Source organism: Malaya genurostris, chromosome 2 (genome assembly GCF_030247185.1).
Source record: "Malaya genurostris strain Urasoe2022 chromosome 2, Malgen_1.1, whole genome shotgun sequence".
In the NCBI taxonomy this organism is placed as follows: Eukaryota; Metazoa; Arthropoda; class Insecta; order Diptera; family Culicidae; genus Malaya; species Malaya genurostris.
Window position 1 is genome coordinate 218,118,779 of NC_080571.1, and position 15,778 is coordinate 218,134,556.

Consider the following 15,778-nt stretch of genomic DNA (forward strand, 5'->3'; position numbering starts at 1 on the left):
AAACATGTTCTCACAGAGCCAAACGTGAGAGAGAGAACAACAAATCTCAGAGCTGAGCGGAGTGGTTCCTTTTTTCCTTTTTTTTTTGAATCTGTAGAGTAACTCATGTACACGGAAAAGACACTAACACAGTGACAAGAGATACTTGTAATTTTATGTTGGATGTATATTAGATGTGTGTAAATATACGCAATTTCGGTGCACAAGGCAAAGTGCTCGAGATCAGAGCGCCACGGCAATGCGATATGAAAAAAAAAATTCAGCTGTTATTGACCAGCAAGCAGCTTAGGAAGAATTTTTACATATTGTGCTGTGGAAAACATCGCTCATTATTTTATATTCGGTGCCATCCGATATGCTTTCATCGAATAAATAGAGAACATAACAAATAATTGAATGCGGATGGGGATGCAGTTAATTTCTTCAATTTGACCGGTTATGCAGTGCACGAGGTGCATATGAGGACGAGACGCAACGGTGTATAACCAATACACATAGAAACATATATTTCTCTAAACCGCTGTCAGACAGTGGGGCTTGGGTTAGGTCAAACACACACACCTCTAATTTCCTAAAGCGGTAATACTCAAAAGTTTAAGCTCCTCAAAAAAGTGAAATGAATGAAAAATTTTGGTTGAATTTATCCTCTGAAAAAACTGTCAAATATCAAGCAATATATATTGTTAAAATAAACATTTCATATTCCACTTAAAGACATTAATGGTTGCTTTAAATTTGATCATCAGATTAAATAGAATGTGCATCATTTTCGAAAATAAACTATATACAGTTACTCACAAAATTGATCGTACACACGTATGATGCTACATTTTATTCAAAGACATCATATTAACAAGATATCCAGCTCTCACATTTACCGAACAAATCATTGGCAACATCCTTTTTTACGTGCATGGTGCCCTCAGGCGAGTTCGCATCGAATCGTATACATAGAAGTAGGGGTGAGAAATGTCAAATTCGTGTGCGCCAAAACAGCAACACTGGGCACTCATACAATTGACATGAAAGTTTGAATGTGATGCCGTGCGATGGCGTTGCTGAACTGAAGATTGAGATCGCTCCAAGCTGACAGGGTCTGATTTTATTGCAGTTTCTTACTGTTGCTAGCTAGTTTTTAATTTATTTTGAAGTAATTTTGCAATGAAAATTGTTTTGAAACATAATTGAACAAAAACTTGGATTAAAATTATTTTGTTAGAAATAATCGATTTATAAGAAAATGTATGCCTTTTTTAATCTCACAAAATTGATCGTACACCAATATCGACACTATTTACTATGAACTCGTTTTGTGTGTAAGCTGTCAGTGTTAGAGTAAACAACATTAATAGTTCGTTTTAGCTTTGGTTCGAGAGTTATAAATTGAAATACAGAGAAAACCGTTATTTTTTTGTAATGGAAGGCAAAAGAAAGCAAAAAGACATTTCTATAAGAAAATCATTTTCTTGCGCTGTAAAGGAAAATCCTTACGCGAAATAGGAGAAATCGTTGAACGATCACATTCCACCGTACAGAATATCATTGACAACTGGAAATACGAGGGAACTCTGAAGAAGAAGGCAGAAAGGGGAAGAAAACGGATCCTATCGGAAGTTGACGAACGGTTTATAGTTCGCAAAATACGAAATAACCCGAAAATAAGTGAACCAAAATTGACGGCGGAAGTGTCTCAAGATATCAACCGACCTATTTCAACTGAAGCTGTTCGTCGCGTTCTCCGAAAATCTAATCTGCATGGTCATGTTGCCCGTAAAAAGCCATTCAGGCTTGAGTTCGCCAAAACCCACGTAAACAAACCGCTGGAGTTTTGAAATCAGGTAATATTCACTGATGACACAAAAATAAATTGTTTTGGATATGATGGCAGACAAATTGTTTGGAGAGAGCCGAATACAATGCTCAAATATAAAAATTGGAGACCCACAGTGAAACATGGTGGTGGCTGTGTTATGTTGTCGGGTTGTATGGCAGCTTTCAGGCACAGGAACACTGGAGTTAATCGATCAGAATATGGACAAAATGCTATATATGGATATTCTAAAACGTAACCTAAAACCAAGTGCACAAAAATTAGGACTATCATAAGGATATTGTTTCCAACAGGACAATGATCCAAATCACACCACACATGTTGTTCGGGAATGGCTGTTACATAACGTTCCTAAGCAATTGAAAACACCACCACAGTCACCAGACATAAATCCCATCGAAAACCCATGGGATAAAATTATTCGGCGGTTCAAGGATACTAACACATCAAACAAAAACACGCTGAAACAGAAAATAAAATAAGTATGGGAAAACATCCGAGCATCTTGCGCAAAGAACTAGTAGACCCAATGCCCCGTCGTTTGTAAGCCGTAAACGACGCTAAGGGAGGCCACACTAAGTACTAAATTTGATATTTAAATCCGCATTCACCAGCTACACTTAATAATGCAGATTTTCTCAAGAAGAACTTTGGCTCTCAAGAAGAGCCTTGGCTCTCAACATTAAAAGATAGTACGAACCGTGGTTCATCCATGCTGCCGCTCAAAATTTACAGTTCGTATATTTTAAGGTAGTGAAGGGCGAACGCTCACGAGCCGTTCAAAATAACCGCGGCTCTCAAAAGCCTTGTCGCTCAGCATTCAAATATTAGCCTTTTAATGACAGTTCGACATTTAAGTTGCGTTATTGTTCAAACAATGATGATATAGGAATATTTATTCTCTAGTGAATTTTCATTTATTTGTAGCTGAGATTCGAATAACTGAAGAATATTCTGTTGGAATTGGGGAAAAACATTGTTTTCTTCCAATTGGAAATTCAACTAATTTATTTAAATATCCCTGTCGCCGACGCAAACCTTAAATCCAAAACAAAAATCAGCTGTTATTGCCGTAACACTCGTTCATTCATGATTAAAGAAACTTTGACCGCAATAATTCATACAACTAGTACTTACTGCACACCGCGAGGAAGAATCAAATTACATCAACTGCACTCGGCGTCGAGTCCGGTCGGTCACATCGTAAAACAGACAAATAATGCTAAGTCAACATTCTCGATGCCGATGCCATTGTCGCACCGCGATATATTGATATATATTCAATAACATAAGCGGCGCAACGTAGGAACATAAGGAATCATTCAAATATTCAATGTACTTATATATATTTGTAAATAATTGGCTTTAAGAAATTTAGATATAAAAACCCAAAAATTATCAATAAAGACAGTCAAAATCCAAACCTCATTCAGCAAACATTCGTTTCCGAAACACCGGAGCTCTTCGTTGGTTTCCACCTTGCATCCCTTGGACGAAGGGCCCCATTCCAAAGTCTATAGCGTGTAGTATTTGTTACGCAGGTGCTACAAACTATAGAATTCAATCTAGACTTAGAGGTGGCTTGTACTGCAGGACATCTCTAACTAGAACCTTGGTCGAACGTCGTAAGATCGCCCAACCGGTGGGCGATAATCCCTCTTGAAAATATATCTATTTTTTCAATGCGGAATGTTTGATTTTATTAGATATGTTGATCAATGTCAAGATCCGGAATTTGCTTCGGTGCAGTTAAGGTTATTTTGAACGCTAGAGGAATACATCAAAAGGCAGTTAAAAGAAATTTTCCATCATAATATCGTATATTTTGTTAAGTTTTCGCATCAGTACGGTCCCTCAAGTGACATTTTTTTTATTTAAAAGGTATTTTTATTCAGGCCTATTTGCGTACAAGCTTTACGTGGCCGAATTAGCCGATTTTTTAAATAATGTGTTTTTTGAAGTGGATCTCGTTGTCACTCTTTTTGTAGGAGGAGAGGAGCTTCCATTTCCCTCCTGCGAGGGTTGAGGAGCACTTTGTTCGTGACTCGTCTCGTCATCCATTGCCGCATCGGTGGTTTTGTTGTTGATTTCCGTCTTCTTTTCGTTTTCCTTGATGTTCGCAGTCTTGAGTACATTGGTTGCAGTTGCTGGTTGGTTTGATGGTGAAACAGGAGTACTGCGCTCACTAGTTTCCATTGTTGAACGGTTGACCTTGTCTTTGGTTGAAGATGTTCTTTTCGCAGTTTCGGTGCAAGGTTTACCGTAGTGTGCAGGTTGTTCACAAAACTGGCATGTAACCAGCTGATTTTCATAGGTAATCAGCGTTTTACACGGATGTGTCCCACCTTGACCACAAATGATGTAAGATGGAATTGCCTTACGTAGATGCATACGTACCACTCGCACGCCATTCCGGATACCGGGGAAAAAATTCCGCCATACTTCCCTTTCGATGGAAAGGATTTCACCGTACCGCGACATATTCTCCCGAACGTACTGATCGGTGACCGCCGGGGGGAGGTCATGCACGCATACTTCTATGGCATTGTCCATCATGTGCACAGGGATTTTGTATTCAATGTTATCACACTCAACACTGTGCACCTCGTTGTTAACCGAAGCGAATGCAATTGCATCGCTTTCACGTTTAAACATAATGTACACACAGTTAAACGCTTTGTTGAATTGAATCTCAGTTACTTTATTAGCGTCTAGATTCATTCGTTCTTTAAGTAAGATTTCAATTTCATTTGCTGCTGGTCTAACTTTGCAACGCTTGAAATCTATACAAATTGAATTTGGTCTTGTAGGCCAAGATTCCGGCTTTGTTAGATCGTATTTGACCATTCCGTACACTCTATTGTTCACTGTACTGTATTGTCTTTGTTTCTGTTGTTTCGACCGTAAATGATTTGCGACCGTAATTGATTTTCGACTGCGTCGTGTGAGATGCGAGCACGAACTGTCAAGTGACATTTAAGTAGGAACGAATAAAATCTTTTGAAAATGATCCGCAAAACATTTTCTCACATGTTGAAATCGGAACTGAAAATTTGCATTGTTTGAAAAAGAACCTTGGGTGCTGCAAAAGTAACAGAGGTAGAAAATGATTTTTCTCACACAAAAAATAACTTTTCGCATTATTAAATGTATAAAAGAATTTTCAAGTGGAAATTTGTTTTCTTTGCGTTTTGAAAGATAAACTTGCAACCATCATCCTTGCACACGTACACCTCTAGTTAGGAAAAACACCGCGTTACCGCTTGTGTATTTCCATGTTTCTAGCACTCATCCTCTCGAACCGCTTCTCCAAATTGATATACGTTATGATAAAAAAAGAACCGGAATTTTCATTTTAAAATTCTCGCGCTTGTCCAATCGGTAAACTTTTATTCTTTCAACGTTGGCAACACTTTTAAACACATTCTGTCAAATTTTGACGCATATCGTACGATTAGTTTTTGTTTGGCGTCTATACAAAGAAGTTGAAAAATTTATATAATTTTATAATTTTTATAATGGATGAAAATTTAGAACAACGTGCGTGCATCAAATTTTGTGTTGCAAATGGATTTAAGTGTTCCGAAACGTTGAAAATGTTGAAAAGGCCTTTGGTGAATCGTGTCTAGGAAAAACACAGGCATACCAGTGGTATAAACGCTTCAAAGATGGTCGTACAAGCTTGGATCATGATGAGATCCCTGGCCGCCCAACAACATCTGTTACTGAAGAAAACATTGAATCGGCGAAGCAAATCGTGTTGCAAAATCGTTCTGTACCGATTAGAAAGATTGCTGTGTTGTTGGGCATCTCTTATGGATCATCCGAACACATTTTAACTGATGTTTTGGGTTTGGAACGCGTCGCTTCTCGGCTGGTGCCAAAAAAGCTGAATTTCATTCAAAAACAGCGTCGTGTTGATGTGACCAAGGAGATGATTTCCAACGCAGATAGTGACCCCACATTCATCGAATGCATCATAACTGGTGATGAGGTGTGGATCTATGAATATGACGTCGAAACCGCACAACAATCGACCGAATGGCGCTTCGAAGGCGAGCCGAAACCATCCATTATAAAAATTGCCACACGAAAATTTTTCAACTTCTTTGTATAGACGCCAAACAAAAACTAATCGTACGATATGCGTCAAAATTTGACATAATGTGTATAAAAGTGTTGCCAACGTTGAGAGAATAAAAGTTTACCGATTGGAAAAGCGCGGAAATTTTAAAATGAAAATTCCGGTTCTTTTTTTATCATTAGGTATATTGAGAAAGAGCCAATGAGTCGTTTAATTGAACCGGCTCTTACGGAAGAGCGTTCGGTTCAGAGCCGCTTATTGAAATCAGCCGTTTTGTCCATCACTACCCTTAATTCCACTATTAAGCATTTAAACTATTTCGTTGTAATACTAACGTAATATTTAGTCTTCAAATTTCTATGTCATTAGTAGAAAATTCATGATCATCGATAAATACATGTTCAGCTACTTTTGATTTAAGATGGTATGGTAAATCAAAACATGGTATCCAAGTCAAAACAAAATAATACACCACACGACTAACATATAAAACATTCCTGGTCGTCGACCACCAACCAGAACAAAAATTACATTATAGTGGAATTCAATGACGTGCTTCCTCTTTCCAAGATATATATACCGAAATTTTATATGTTTAACAGAATCAAGCTTCAAATTAATATTCCAGGCCAAACATCTGAAGGTCGAATGGAACTTTTTTTCTAGAATACACTCACCGCTGTAATCGATAGATTTTTGCGTCGTAACTCAAGTACCAAGTGATCGAAAGAAAGAAAGAAAGCACATCGAACTTCAGCGCATTCGACCTGCTCGATCAACCAGAGAAACTGCGTTGCACTAAATTGACAGTCTAAATTTGCAGAAAAAATCCATTAAAAATACACCTCTCGAGTCGTACAGTATTAAGCAAGTGACAACCGTCAATAAACCACACCAAACAAACGCGATTGCGCTCTCTGTTGTTGCGGTCAAATTTCGAATGATCGATCATGTGAGCGGATCGGACCACCATCGGAAACCCGCGAGAACTTCGGATAGTCGATCAAACGATTTGCGCAGCCTCCGAGCAACAACAGAAAAAAAAGTGAAGGAAGAAAGATAGATCCTAATTACCGGACCGGTCCGACACCAGTCGTATTTTGGCAGTCGTTAGTTAATCAACGGAACGAAAACAACCGAACATCCGCAGAAAACTTGCTATCTTTGATTTGAGAACTGCGCGCAGGAAGATATTTTTAGCCCACTAGAGATCAATTGTAAGCGAGCAATCGAAGACGATAAGGACATTTTAGTGCAAAGTGCAACATTTAGACTGTTTCTAGAACTCTCCCTCTCGCACCAGTGTCACACATTTCGAGCGCGTCAGGATCTTCGACTACACAACTAGTTCGCAATGGGTGTCCAGGATGTCCAAGATCACATGCCGGTGCAGTGCGACTTTGAAATCTTCGGTCAGGTGCAAGGTAAGTTCTAGTTGTTATTTCATAGATGAGTTTAGTGAATGGACTAGATAACCGATGGCATAATTGTTCTTCAATAGTTACACGTTTCATAACAAAAGCATTCACTGTGTTTGTCTTTTTGTCATTTCTTCGCCAAAACCCCCTTCAAAAAAGCAGACTGATTTCTGTGCCGCCATCCGATGATTCTAGAAATGAAAATAATTTTAAAACTGATTGTTCCACTTTAGTTCAAGTGTGCGAGTTTCTGTGCTCGGCATCTACCATTTCATCCAATGTGCCGCTTCGACACCAGATTTGTGGTACGACAGATCGTGGCAACAGAGAAATTTAAGCTCAAGAGCAAATTTAGCAACGAAATTCAGTTAAGCTGAAATACAAATAAAACGCTATCAGAAGATGCCACACAACGATTAAATTCATACATTATGGATAGCTGTTGCTATGTTCCGTTTCATATTTATTTTTTGTGATTATTTCATTTCATTGTTTCAAGCCAAAAACACTTTTTGTTCCCGCCCGTGTTGATGGCATTGTCTATATATTTTTTTGATTACGAAAACCCAAAGCAAAACTAAGTTTTGGTGTTACATTCCTTTTTGGGAATTTGACCATTTTGATTCAACAAACTTAGCGTCGATTCTTAGTGTACATACCATGACTTGTGACTAAGAATCCTTCCAGTTCGAACATACAAACTGGCTTGTAAAACTTGAGCCCTATACAATGAACCGCCAACCCGTGATGACAAACCCCACCGAAAACAATTTGTTTACAGCTACAAAACTTCTAAAGCGTCATGAAATTATTTCTTTACCTTTCTCATAAAAAAGGGTTATACGATCACTATAAACCCCAACATTTGAACCGAGGCCGCTTTAAGGTCATTTACCTTTTCGAATCAGTTCGATGAGATCACAGAATGGTTGTGTGTATGTGACATTTTAACGAAGCTTTTTACTAAATTCAATTCTAATGTAAGACAATGCTCCATAGCTGAATTTCATGCGAATTCGACTCCCGGTGCCACAACAAAAAGAAAAAAAAACTTGTTATAAGCCACCTAGTGGTGTGATGATGCCTTTCTCATGTGTCTTGTTTTCTCAGGTATTTTTTAAAAATCTGCCCATTGAATAGAAACAAAGAGGTTTGTTCGGTTTGAAATTTTAAATACAATTCTCCCTGTATTTCCGGAAAAGCTTTTATCCGAACTTTTGTTCATGAATTTCAGAGAAAACAGAGTGAGCTCCGTTTTAGAGACTTTAATTCCAATTTCCGGTACTTCCAGAATCGCTTTCCGGAGACTTCCTTAGCCAGATTCTGGGTACCGATATATCCGATGTGAGTTCATGTGGTTGTCAACTGTGGAATAGAGGAATCTATTGTACTATTTTTGAGAAATTAGCTCATCTTTACACGTTCTTTTATTTAATCAAATCATTGAACTTGCTGTTTTTTCACTCGTCACCTTGTAATTCCGGGACCGGAAATCAGATACATATAAAATTAAAAAAAAAATCAATGTGACAAGAGTAGCTTTCATTTGAGCCTAAATTTGTTTAATTCGGTTCATCCATCCCGGAAAAAAGTAAGTGCATATTGTTATCACATACACATACATACATTTTGCGATCTCGACGAGCTGATTTGAATGGTATATGACACTCCCCAAGTAGCAAATGGAACTTATTGAGCCTTCAAGATGTTTTACAATTGATTTATGTTAGATATGTTTGGAAATATATATTAAAATTGGTTGTGCAACTTATCACTGTTAAGTTTCACAATACTACCGAAAAAATCATTGTAAAACAACATTAAGTGCATCTAAAACAATTGTGCAGTAAATCACCAACTTGTTAATGTTTCACTATCGGCTCTCCGGGCCTCGGTTCAAAAGTCGGTTTTCACAGTAACTGCATAGCCTTTTTCTTTATGAAAAGGTAAAACACTAAATTTTAAACACTAACATTAAGTCATTACAAATGAAATTTTCCGTCATTTGACAAATTAGGTCTTTATGAATTACATCGTATGAAGAATTATGTCACCTATAATATTAATTTTTTTTTGTGTTGACCGGTCTCCGGTTTTTGGTTCCGGAAGTACCGAAAATAGTGGTGAAAAACTCCAAAATACAGCTCATTTCGGTTGATCATGAATGACTTTTCATAAACTTAAATTCAAAGGTATTACATATTTGACACTTGCATTTTATTCGGACTCGATGACTGGTTCCAGAATTATGTGATTAATGCCGTTTTCGTTGAGAAACACTGGTGTTGTGGATTGCTCTGATTTTGCATTTTCGAGCAAAAATGCAATATTCTGACGGTGTTTCATTGCCATTTCTGCTCGAAAGTGCAAAACCAGAGCAATCCACGCCACCAGTGTTTTCAATGAAAAACGCCACAAGAGTGTTCACAATTTCAAAGCCGTATTTAAGGTGCAGATTGAAAAAGCGTACAAATTCTTTGAAGCTGTTATTACTTTATTTTCTTCTAAAAACCTTCCGAATTATAGGTTTGTTCGTTGATAACCAAACGATTTTGACCTAGCAAAATAGATCCTCGGTTTCAAGTATCGGAGGTATAGAAAATATTGGCCAAAAACTGAAAAATGAAATTCCCTTCGGTTTATCAAAAATCCATATTTACAATTATACGATTTTCAAAATTATGTCTGTTATAGCATATCGACTTTCGGTTCCGGATTTGTTAGCTTGTGGCCATATACACTTGCTTCAGCTATACCCGCTTCGGGCTCAAAAATTCTAAAATGGAACTTGCATTACTTTTTCAAATTAACGATAGTGAGAAAGACATACTTACACAACTAGGACGTGAAATGATGCTTTTCTCATAAGCGTATATATTGAGGTTTCTATGCCCGGTGAAAAATGAACGGCGGCCCTAGTGAAAAATTGTCAATACGTTTCGTGATGAACACAAAACAATATGTAAAAGCGATTCACACGTAGCATAAGGCGAACATCACCGGTGTGGAACGGTTACGGAACAACAACATTAATTGCAAACAATTCATACGAAGATACACTATGTCAAGTTCACGGAACATTTTAACGTCGGGTACGTGAACAGTATTCGGCTAAAAAAATTAATAAATTAATCTTGATGGCGATCGAAGTTGATTGATCGTCTGAATCGTGTTTAATGCTTTCGTTTCCTGATGAAAACAAACCAATCTCATTTGCATTTGTGGTTGTAAGTGAGCTGTCTGAAAGCCTAATAGCTATGGTATTCTTTGAAATATCTTTCTTCCCTTCTGAATGAAAGTTTGTTTGGGCATCAACTCACAAAACATACAAGTAGTGTAGAGACCAATCTTGAAATTGTTGTGCACTTTTAATGTGGAACACATTTTTGTTTTCTATATAGGGGTGCTAATTAGAAACTCAAGAAAAATACACGTAGAAATGTGGTCAGGTTTTGAACAATTACAGCTCAGTCAATTTCGTATCAATTATTAATATTATGTCACCATTTGATTGGAAATATTTCTACGTATTGATTTGAATGTTCATAGCCATGTATTTTTAATTTTATATCAATGAAATGTTGATTAATAGATAGCAGTGTCCTATTTTGGCTGCAAAAAATCTCCGGCATACCGGATTTCCCTGCCATATGTAGCGTTGTGCGTATCAAGTATGCAGAAATTTGTGCGAAAAAGGTGGACATTACACAGATAAATATCTGGAATAGTTAGAAAGCCCCTCGTACAAGAAACTGAGTGTAGTGGTAGAGATACTCTCGCGAGTTCTACCTTTCTCCTAATTTGCCCAAAGCTCGAGAAGATTAAATGAGTTCTAGGTTGAGTACTCTGCGCCGCATTGAGGTTCATTCGTGCGTGCTGGGAAAAAAATATGATCGATTAAAAATATGGTTTGAGGGGTGGATGCGGCGGTAGCATTCATTCGTGCCTGCCTGGGTAGCATGTTGGGTGGGAGTAGGTTTTGGAGAGTGGATGCGGCGCTGACACCTTCATGTAAAATGACACCGGTATTCAGCGTATAAGTACGATGAGAGGGAAAGGTAGATTAAACTCGGGAAAAAGGACGACTCGATTTGAACTGTGCTTCTTGGGTGAAGACAATGCTCTCGATGTAGATAAAAAAAAGACTTTACTGTACGAGATCCGAACACACTACATTTCATTAGATAGCTACTTTCACATACTGCCTTTGCAGTCCTGACTATCTCCCCTACTGTCGTTTATTCATCATCGAGCGCTCTACGTCGTGCAGTACATTTATCTCATATTGTGAGTGGCTTTTGAGTGCAAGTTTTTAGTTTATGGTGGCTCTAGGGTCTTTGCGTATTTTGTGTCATGATCACGGTTCATCTAACATGCGCATGTAGAAAATAATCAGAACGTACTTACTACCATGGATTTACGTAAAATGGCGGAATGTCCACCTTTTCGCACAAATTTCTGCATTCTTGATACGCACAACGCTACACATAGTCGACGGTTTTGAAGGAGTAAGCGATATATCAAAGGGAAAGCAGCGCTCTGATTGGTCAATCGAAGCAAAAGCAAAGCTGTTGGAAGCACGCGAATCTACAAATAGAAGCGAATTTTTTTTCCGCATTTTATTGTTATAACTATTTTCCTGGTTTTCATACAGGAATGAAAAAAATAACACATGTGCTCAAAAGGTGTATCATTTAGTAGATTTACTGATTTTTCGGAAAAGTGCATCTTTTTGCCGAGATTCAGCAAATTCTACTGAATTCGGTAAGACTACTGTTATTTACGTTTTACTTTTCGCTTGGCACTACGCAGATATTTTCTGACGGAATATTTCAGAGATATTTCTCGATGGTCATTAGAAAAAATGGAATTAGTCCACAAGGAAGACGGGAGAATTTACTATCTTTTCAGTAAATATAATAACTACAAATTATTGTTGATTATTTATATAAAGCACCTTCCAGATATAGTCATTATAGGGCATATCGAAGAACTTCAACCAACATATTCGACAATCGGTGTTTAATCCGAATTGCACATTTTACAATTGTACATATTCGAAACATAAGTTATGTAATGTAATGTAATTGCTGAAAGTTCAGTAATTCATAAACTCCACTTCATTGCTTTTACCGAACACTCAATAAAAGTTATGTAGAACAGACAGTAAACTTTTTGCTGGCGATTTCGGTAATAACAAACGTTTGTCAAATTAAAGATAACCGAGACTCTCAGCAACGTTCTCTTTTGCCGAGATGATTACCGAGTACTCGGCGATGCGAATCTCGGCAGTTATTTTGCTAAGATTCAGTGAAAGAAATAAGTGAAAACTTCTTGAAAAAATATAATAAAGGGAAAGAATATGCATTTATAACAAATAAGATATAACTTTCCAGCTTTCATTCAATTACCACCCAGAGAAATGATACAGTTATTGTAGCTATCATTTCAAAATTAAATTGTTATTCTCTCATCGTTAATGTAAGACTCGAAGTAATATTGGCGTAACACTAAGTAAACTTTTTTCTCGAAGTTTATGGCCAAAAGCTGAACTATTCTTCCGACCTTCTAGGGTTTTATAAATATATTTGATGAAATACGCAATTTTTCCAGACTTTTTAATAAAGTTGAAACAATTATTATTCCATGCCAAATACCGTAGTGTATTGACAACAACGCCGATAAGGTAATGCAATTTCCATAAAAACATTGTATATATAGAAAGAATCAATTACTTGATTGCAACATCCATTTTCCACAGCTGTCAACGATAATTTATTGCCTCTTACACGTGTCCATCAATCCAATCGAAATGTAACATTAGACGTTCGGTGAATTTATTAATCGTCTTTGTTTTTCTACTTCTTCTTTTTGATAGGATGTGGATTCACAAAACACTGCAGAGACAATTGCATAGCACTTGGCATAAAAGGATGGGTGAAAAACTCAAAACAAGGAACAATTATGGGCAAAATGCAGGGAGCGAAAGGAGATGTCGGAAAAATGTAAGTGACGTTCACACAATAACATTCAAAACTTTCGACACTATTCCTCATCCAGGTTGCGTGACGACCGCTTCAAGTTTTGTAATTAGGTTAAGGTTAATCATTCACATATCTAATTCAAATCTCTATACTAACAAACGAATGCATAACAAGATCATCTTATTGCGTTCTCTCCGCAATCTTGTTAAAAATACTTTAACCGCGTAATACGATACATTACATCAGACTGTGTTGTATTACGTACAAAAGCAGGAAAAAATGCTAACCACAGTGCGGGTGGATGAGAAAATTCGATGAAGATCAACCAACCCACTTCTCATTCACTGACACGAAAGTGGTTTAGTAGTTGTGGTTTCTCATGCATGAAATTCATATACCTCATACTAAAAAAAATATTTAAGCACAAAGTAATTTTGAATGTATCTTGGTGTTACTTGTATCGAAATCTATCATTCAAATTGAAAAAAAAATTAGTGCCTTGAGTAAAAAGAATTTTTGGACACAACTTTCTTAAAACTGAACAAATTCATATAAAAAATAAAAATGAACGCAAAATTATTAGTGAAAAGACTGAAAGTATGAGTAAACTTCCGTTAAATCGATTTTTGCACTTTTCCACTGTGATCTTCAGTGACATCGTTTTCATTTTTCAAATAACCTTCTAAGGAAATTGATCTTGTTTTCTAATTATGAATGCAAAAAAAAATAATTTATTCATTTTATATTATTTATTTGTTTATTTTTTATTATTGTTCTATTTCAGGGTTGAATGGCTATCGAAAACCGGCTCTCCCGGTTGTAAGATCGACAAAGCAGAATTCACCAACTGGGGCACGCTGTCGCGGTTCGCATTCACAGACTTTGCTATTAGATTTTGAGGATTGCGAAATGCTGCTAATTTTAATGACTCGAATGCATGTTAAATACTGAATCGTTTTGTTGAGAAGCGCATGGATCATTCTTGGTTTCCCGTAGACCGAACTGCATTTCTCTGACGAATGATTCAGTTGTTTTGCAATTCTGTTAACTGTGTCTAATGATAAGTTCAAAAACATGGTATCGCTGAGTAGTGTAGCGCTTATGAGTTAGTTCATGAGATTTTAGCTGAACGAAGTTATAACTACGCTGTGTTTTCTCTGTATATTTGTAACACTATAAGACACAATAATTTTACATATTTTGCTGAACGACCATTCATCGATAAATGATACCATGATAAGACGCTCAGGATCTTTCTGTGCATAATAAATTCCTATCAATCAAATACTATATACCGGTATCAGAGCAGTCAGTAAACGGTCAAGGTATTTACAACTTCAACACTTTTGTCTTGAATCCGATGGAATCTGTTTAGCAACAGTTTTGTATATGTTTAAGTTCACCATATTTAGTTAGTAATAAAAACAAATGACTACCAAATAAAACTATTTACTAGCACTTACCGAATTTCGTTGTATTGACCTTGAACTTTCCCTCAAATCTAGCGACCGCAGAGAGTTATTAATAATTATATCAAAAACAGTTTCACAGACCACAATGCCACAAGTGCAACTGGATTACTAAATCCTGGAATAACACTTTCAATTTTCAAACTTACTAAAGACACGTTATTTTGGTCTACGTAGTAAAACTTGCCAATACAATTATTGTATTCCAAATTACGCAAAACACACCACAAAGTGAGATTAATGAGAATATGTAAACAATACTAAAGTTGACAATTCACCAGCCGTGTTGCCGAATGGTCGAAAAGGAAATCTATGTACACGCAACAGAGTATAATATTTGAACGTACCCGCTTGTGAGGAATTCTGTACGTACAAAAAACGAATCTTGAGACGAGGTAAATGAGAAAGAAATATGGGTGTTTGGTAGTGAGAAAGCAATGCTATTGGCAATAACATTTTCCATGATTAGTATATATGAAGGGCAATAACTTATTGCCTTTCATATGTATCTTTTATTGAAAAAATAAAACCAAGACGCTTAAAATGTAGAACCGATTCAAAACGGTTCTGCCAATCTTGTATGGCAAGAATCCGACAGAAAAGAACCGCTTATAACCGCTAGGCGAAATTCTCTGCCGGAAACGGTTGTTGCATTGTTGCCAGAGTTTTAGCGGAATTCTGGCAGAATTCCGGCAAAATGACTGGCAGACATAGCCAACCGTCTGGGGGGAAATATGCCCGCCGCGTACAAGTGGGTATTGGCATATTCAGCTGTGTTCTTGTTCTAGACGCATAATTTATGTCAGTTTTAAAATTTAAATTTGGATTTTATAACGAGAAAAACTGGCAGCCTCAGCATTTTTTTACTCGTGTTTCAAATATAGAAAAAATAGAACGGCATCGTATGATAGTTTTAAATTTTGGCTGAAGAACTGTTCGAATAAATAAAACTAGAAAGGCTTGCTGGGGATACGTTTGTTCCAGTTTTAGCT

At 36.9% G+C, this 15,778-nt stretch overlaps 2 protein-coding genes across 4 annotated transcripts in view; one reads left to right on the top strand and one right to left on the bottom strand.

Annotated features, from left to right (window-relative positions):
- LOC131427575 (phosphopentomutase) overlaps positions 1 to 15,015 on the bottom strand; it is a 181,890-nt gene extending 166,875 nt beyond the window's left edge. The window contains exon 1 of one of the 2 annotated variants that reach the window (XM_058590898.1): positions 14,781 to 15,015. The gene's annotated coding sequence lies outside the window, so the exon portion shown is untranslated. Of the gene's footprint in view, positions 1 to 6,592; positions 6,709 to 14,780 lie in introns of those variants that run through there. The other variant, XM_058590900.1, reaches the window with a different exon arrangement.
- Positions 6,873 to 14,784, top strand: LOC131427579 (acylphosphatase-2). Of its 2 annotated transcripts, XM_058590912.1 has the most exons (4): positions 6,873 to 7,132; positions 7,199 to 7,339; positions 13,212 to 13,338; positions 14,102 to 14,784. In XM_058590912.1, exons 2-4 carry the CDS (start codon positions 7,270 to 7,272, stop codon positions 14,214 to 14,216), a joined length of 312 nt encoding a protein of 103 aa, XP_058446895.1. In that variant the 5' UTR covers positions 6,873 to 7,132; positions 7,199 to 7,269; the 3' UTR covers positions 14,217 to 14,784. The 2 variants fall into 2 exon arrangements, with proteins under 2 accessions (XP_058446895.1, XP_058446893.1); XM_058590910.1 differs by having other exon boundaries at positions 6,881 to 7,339.
- Positions 15,016 to 15,778: the final 763 nt, after the last annotated feature.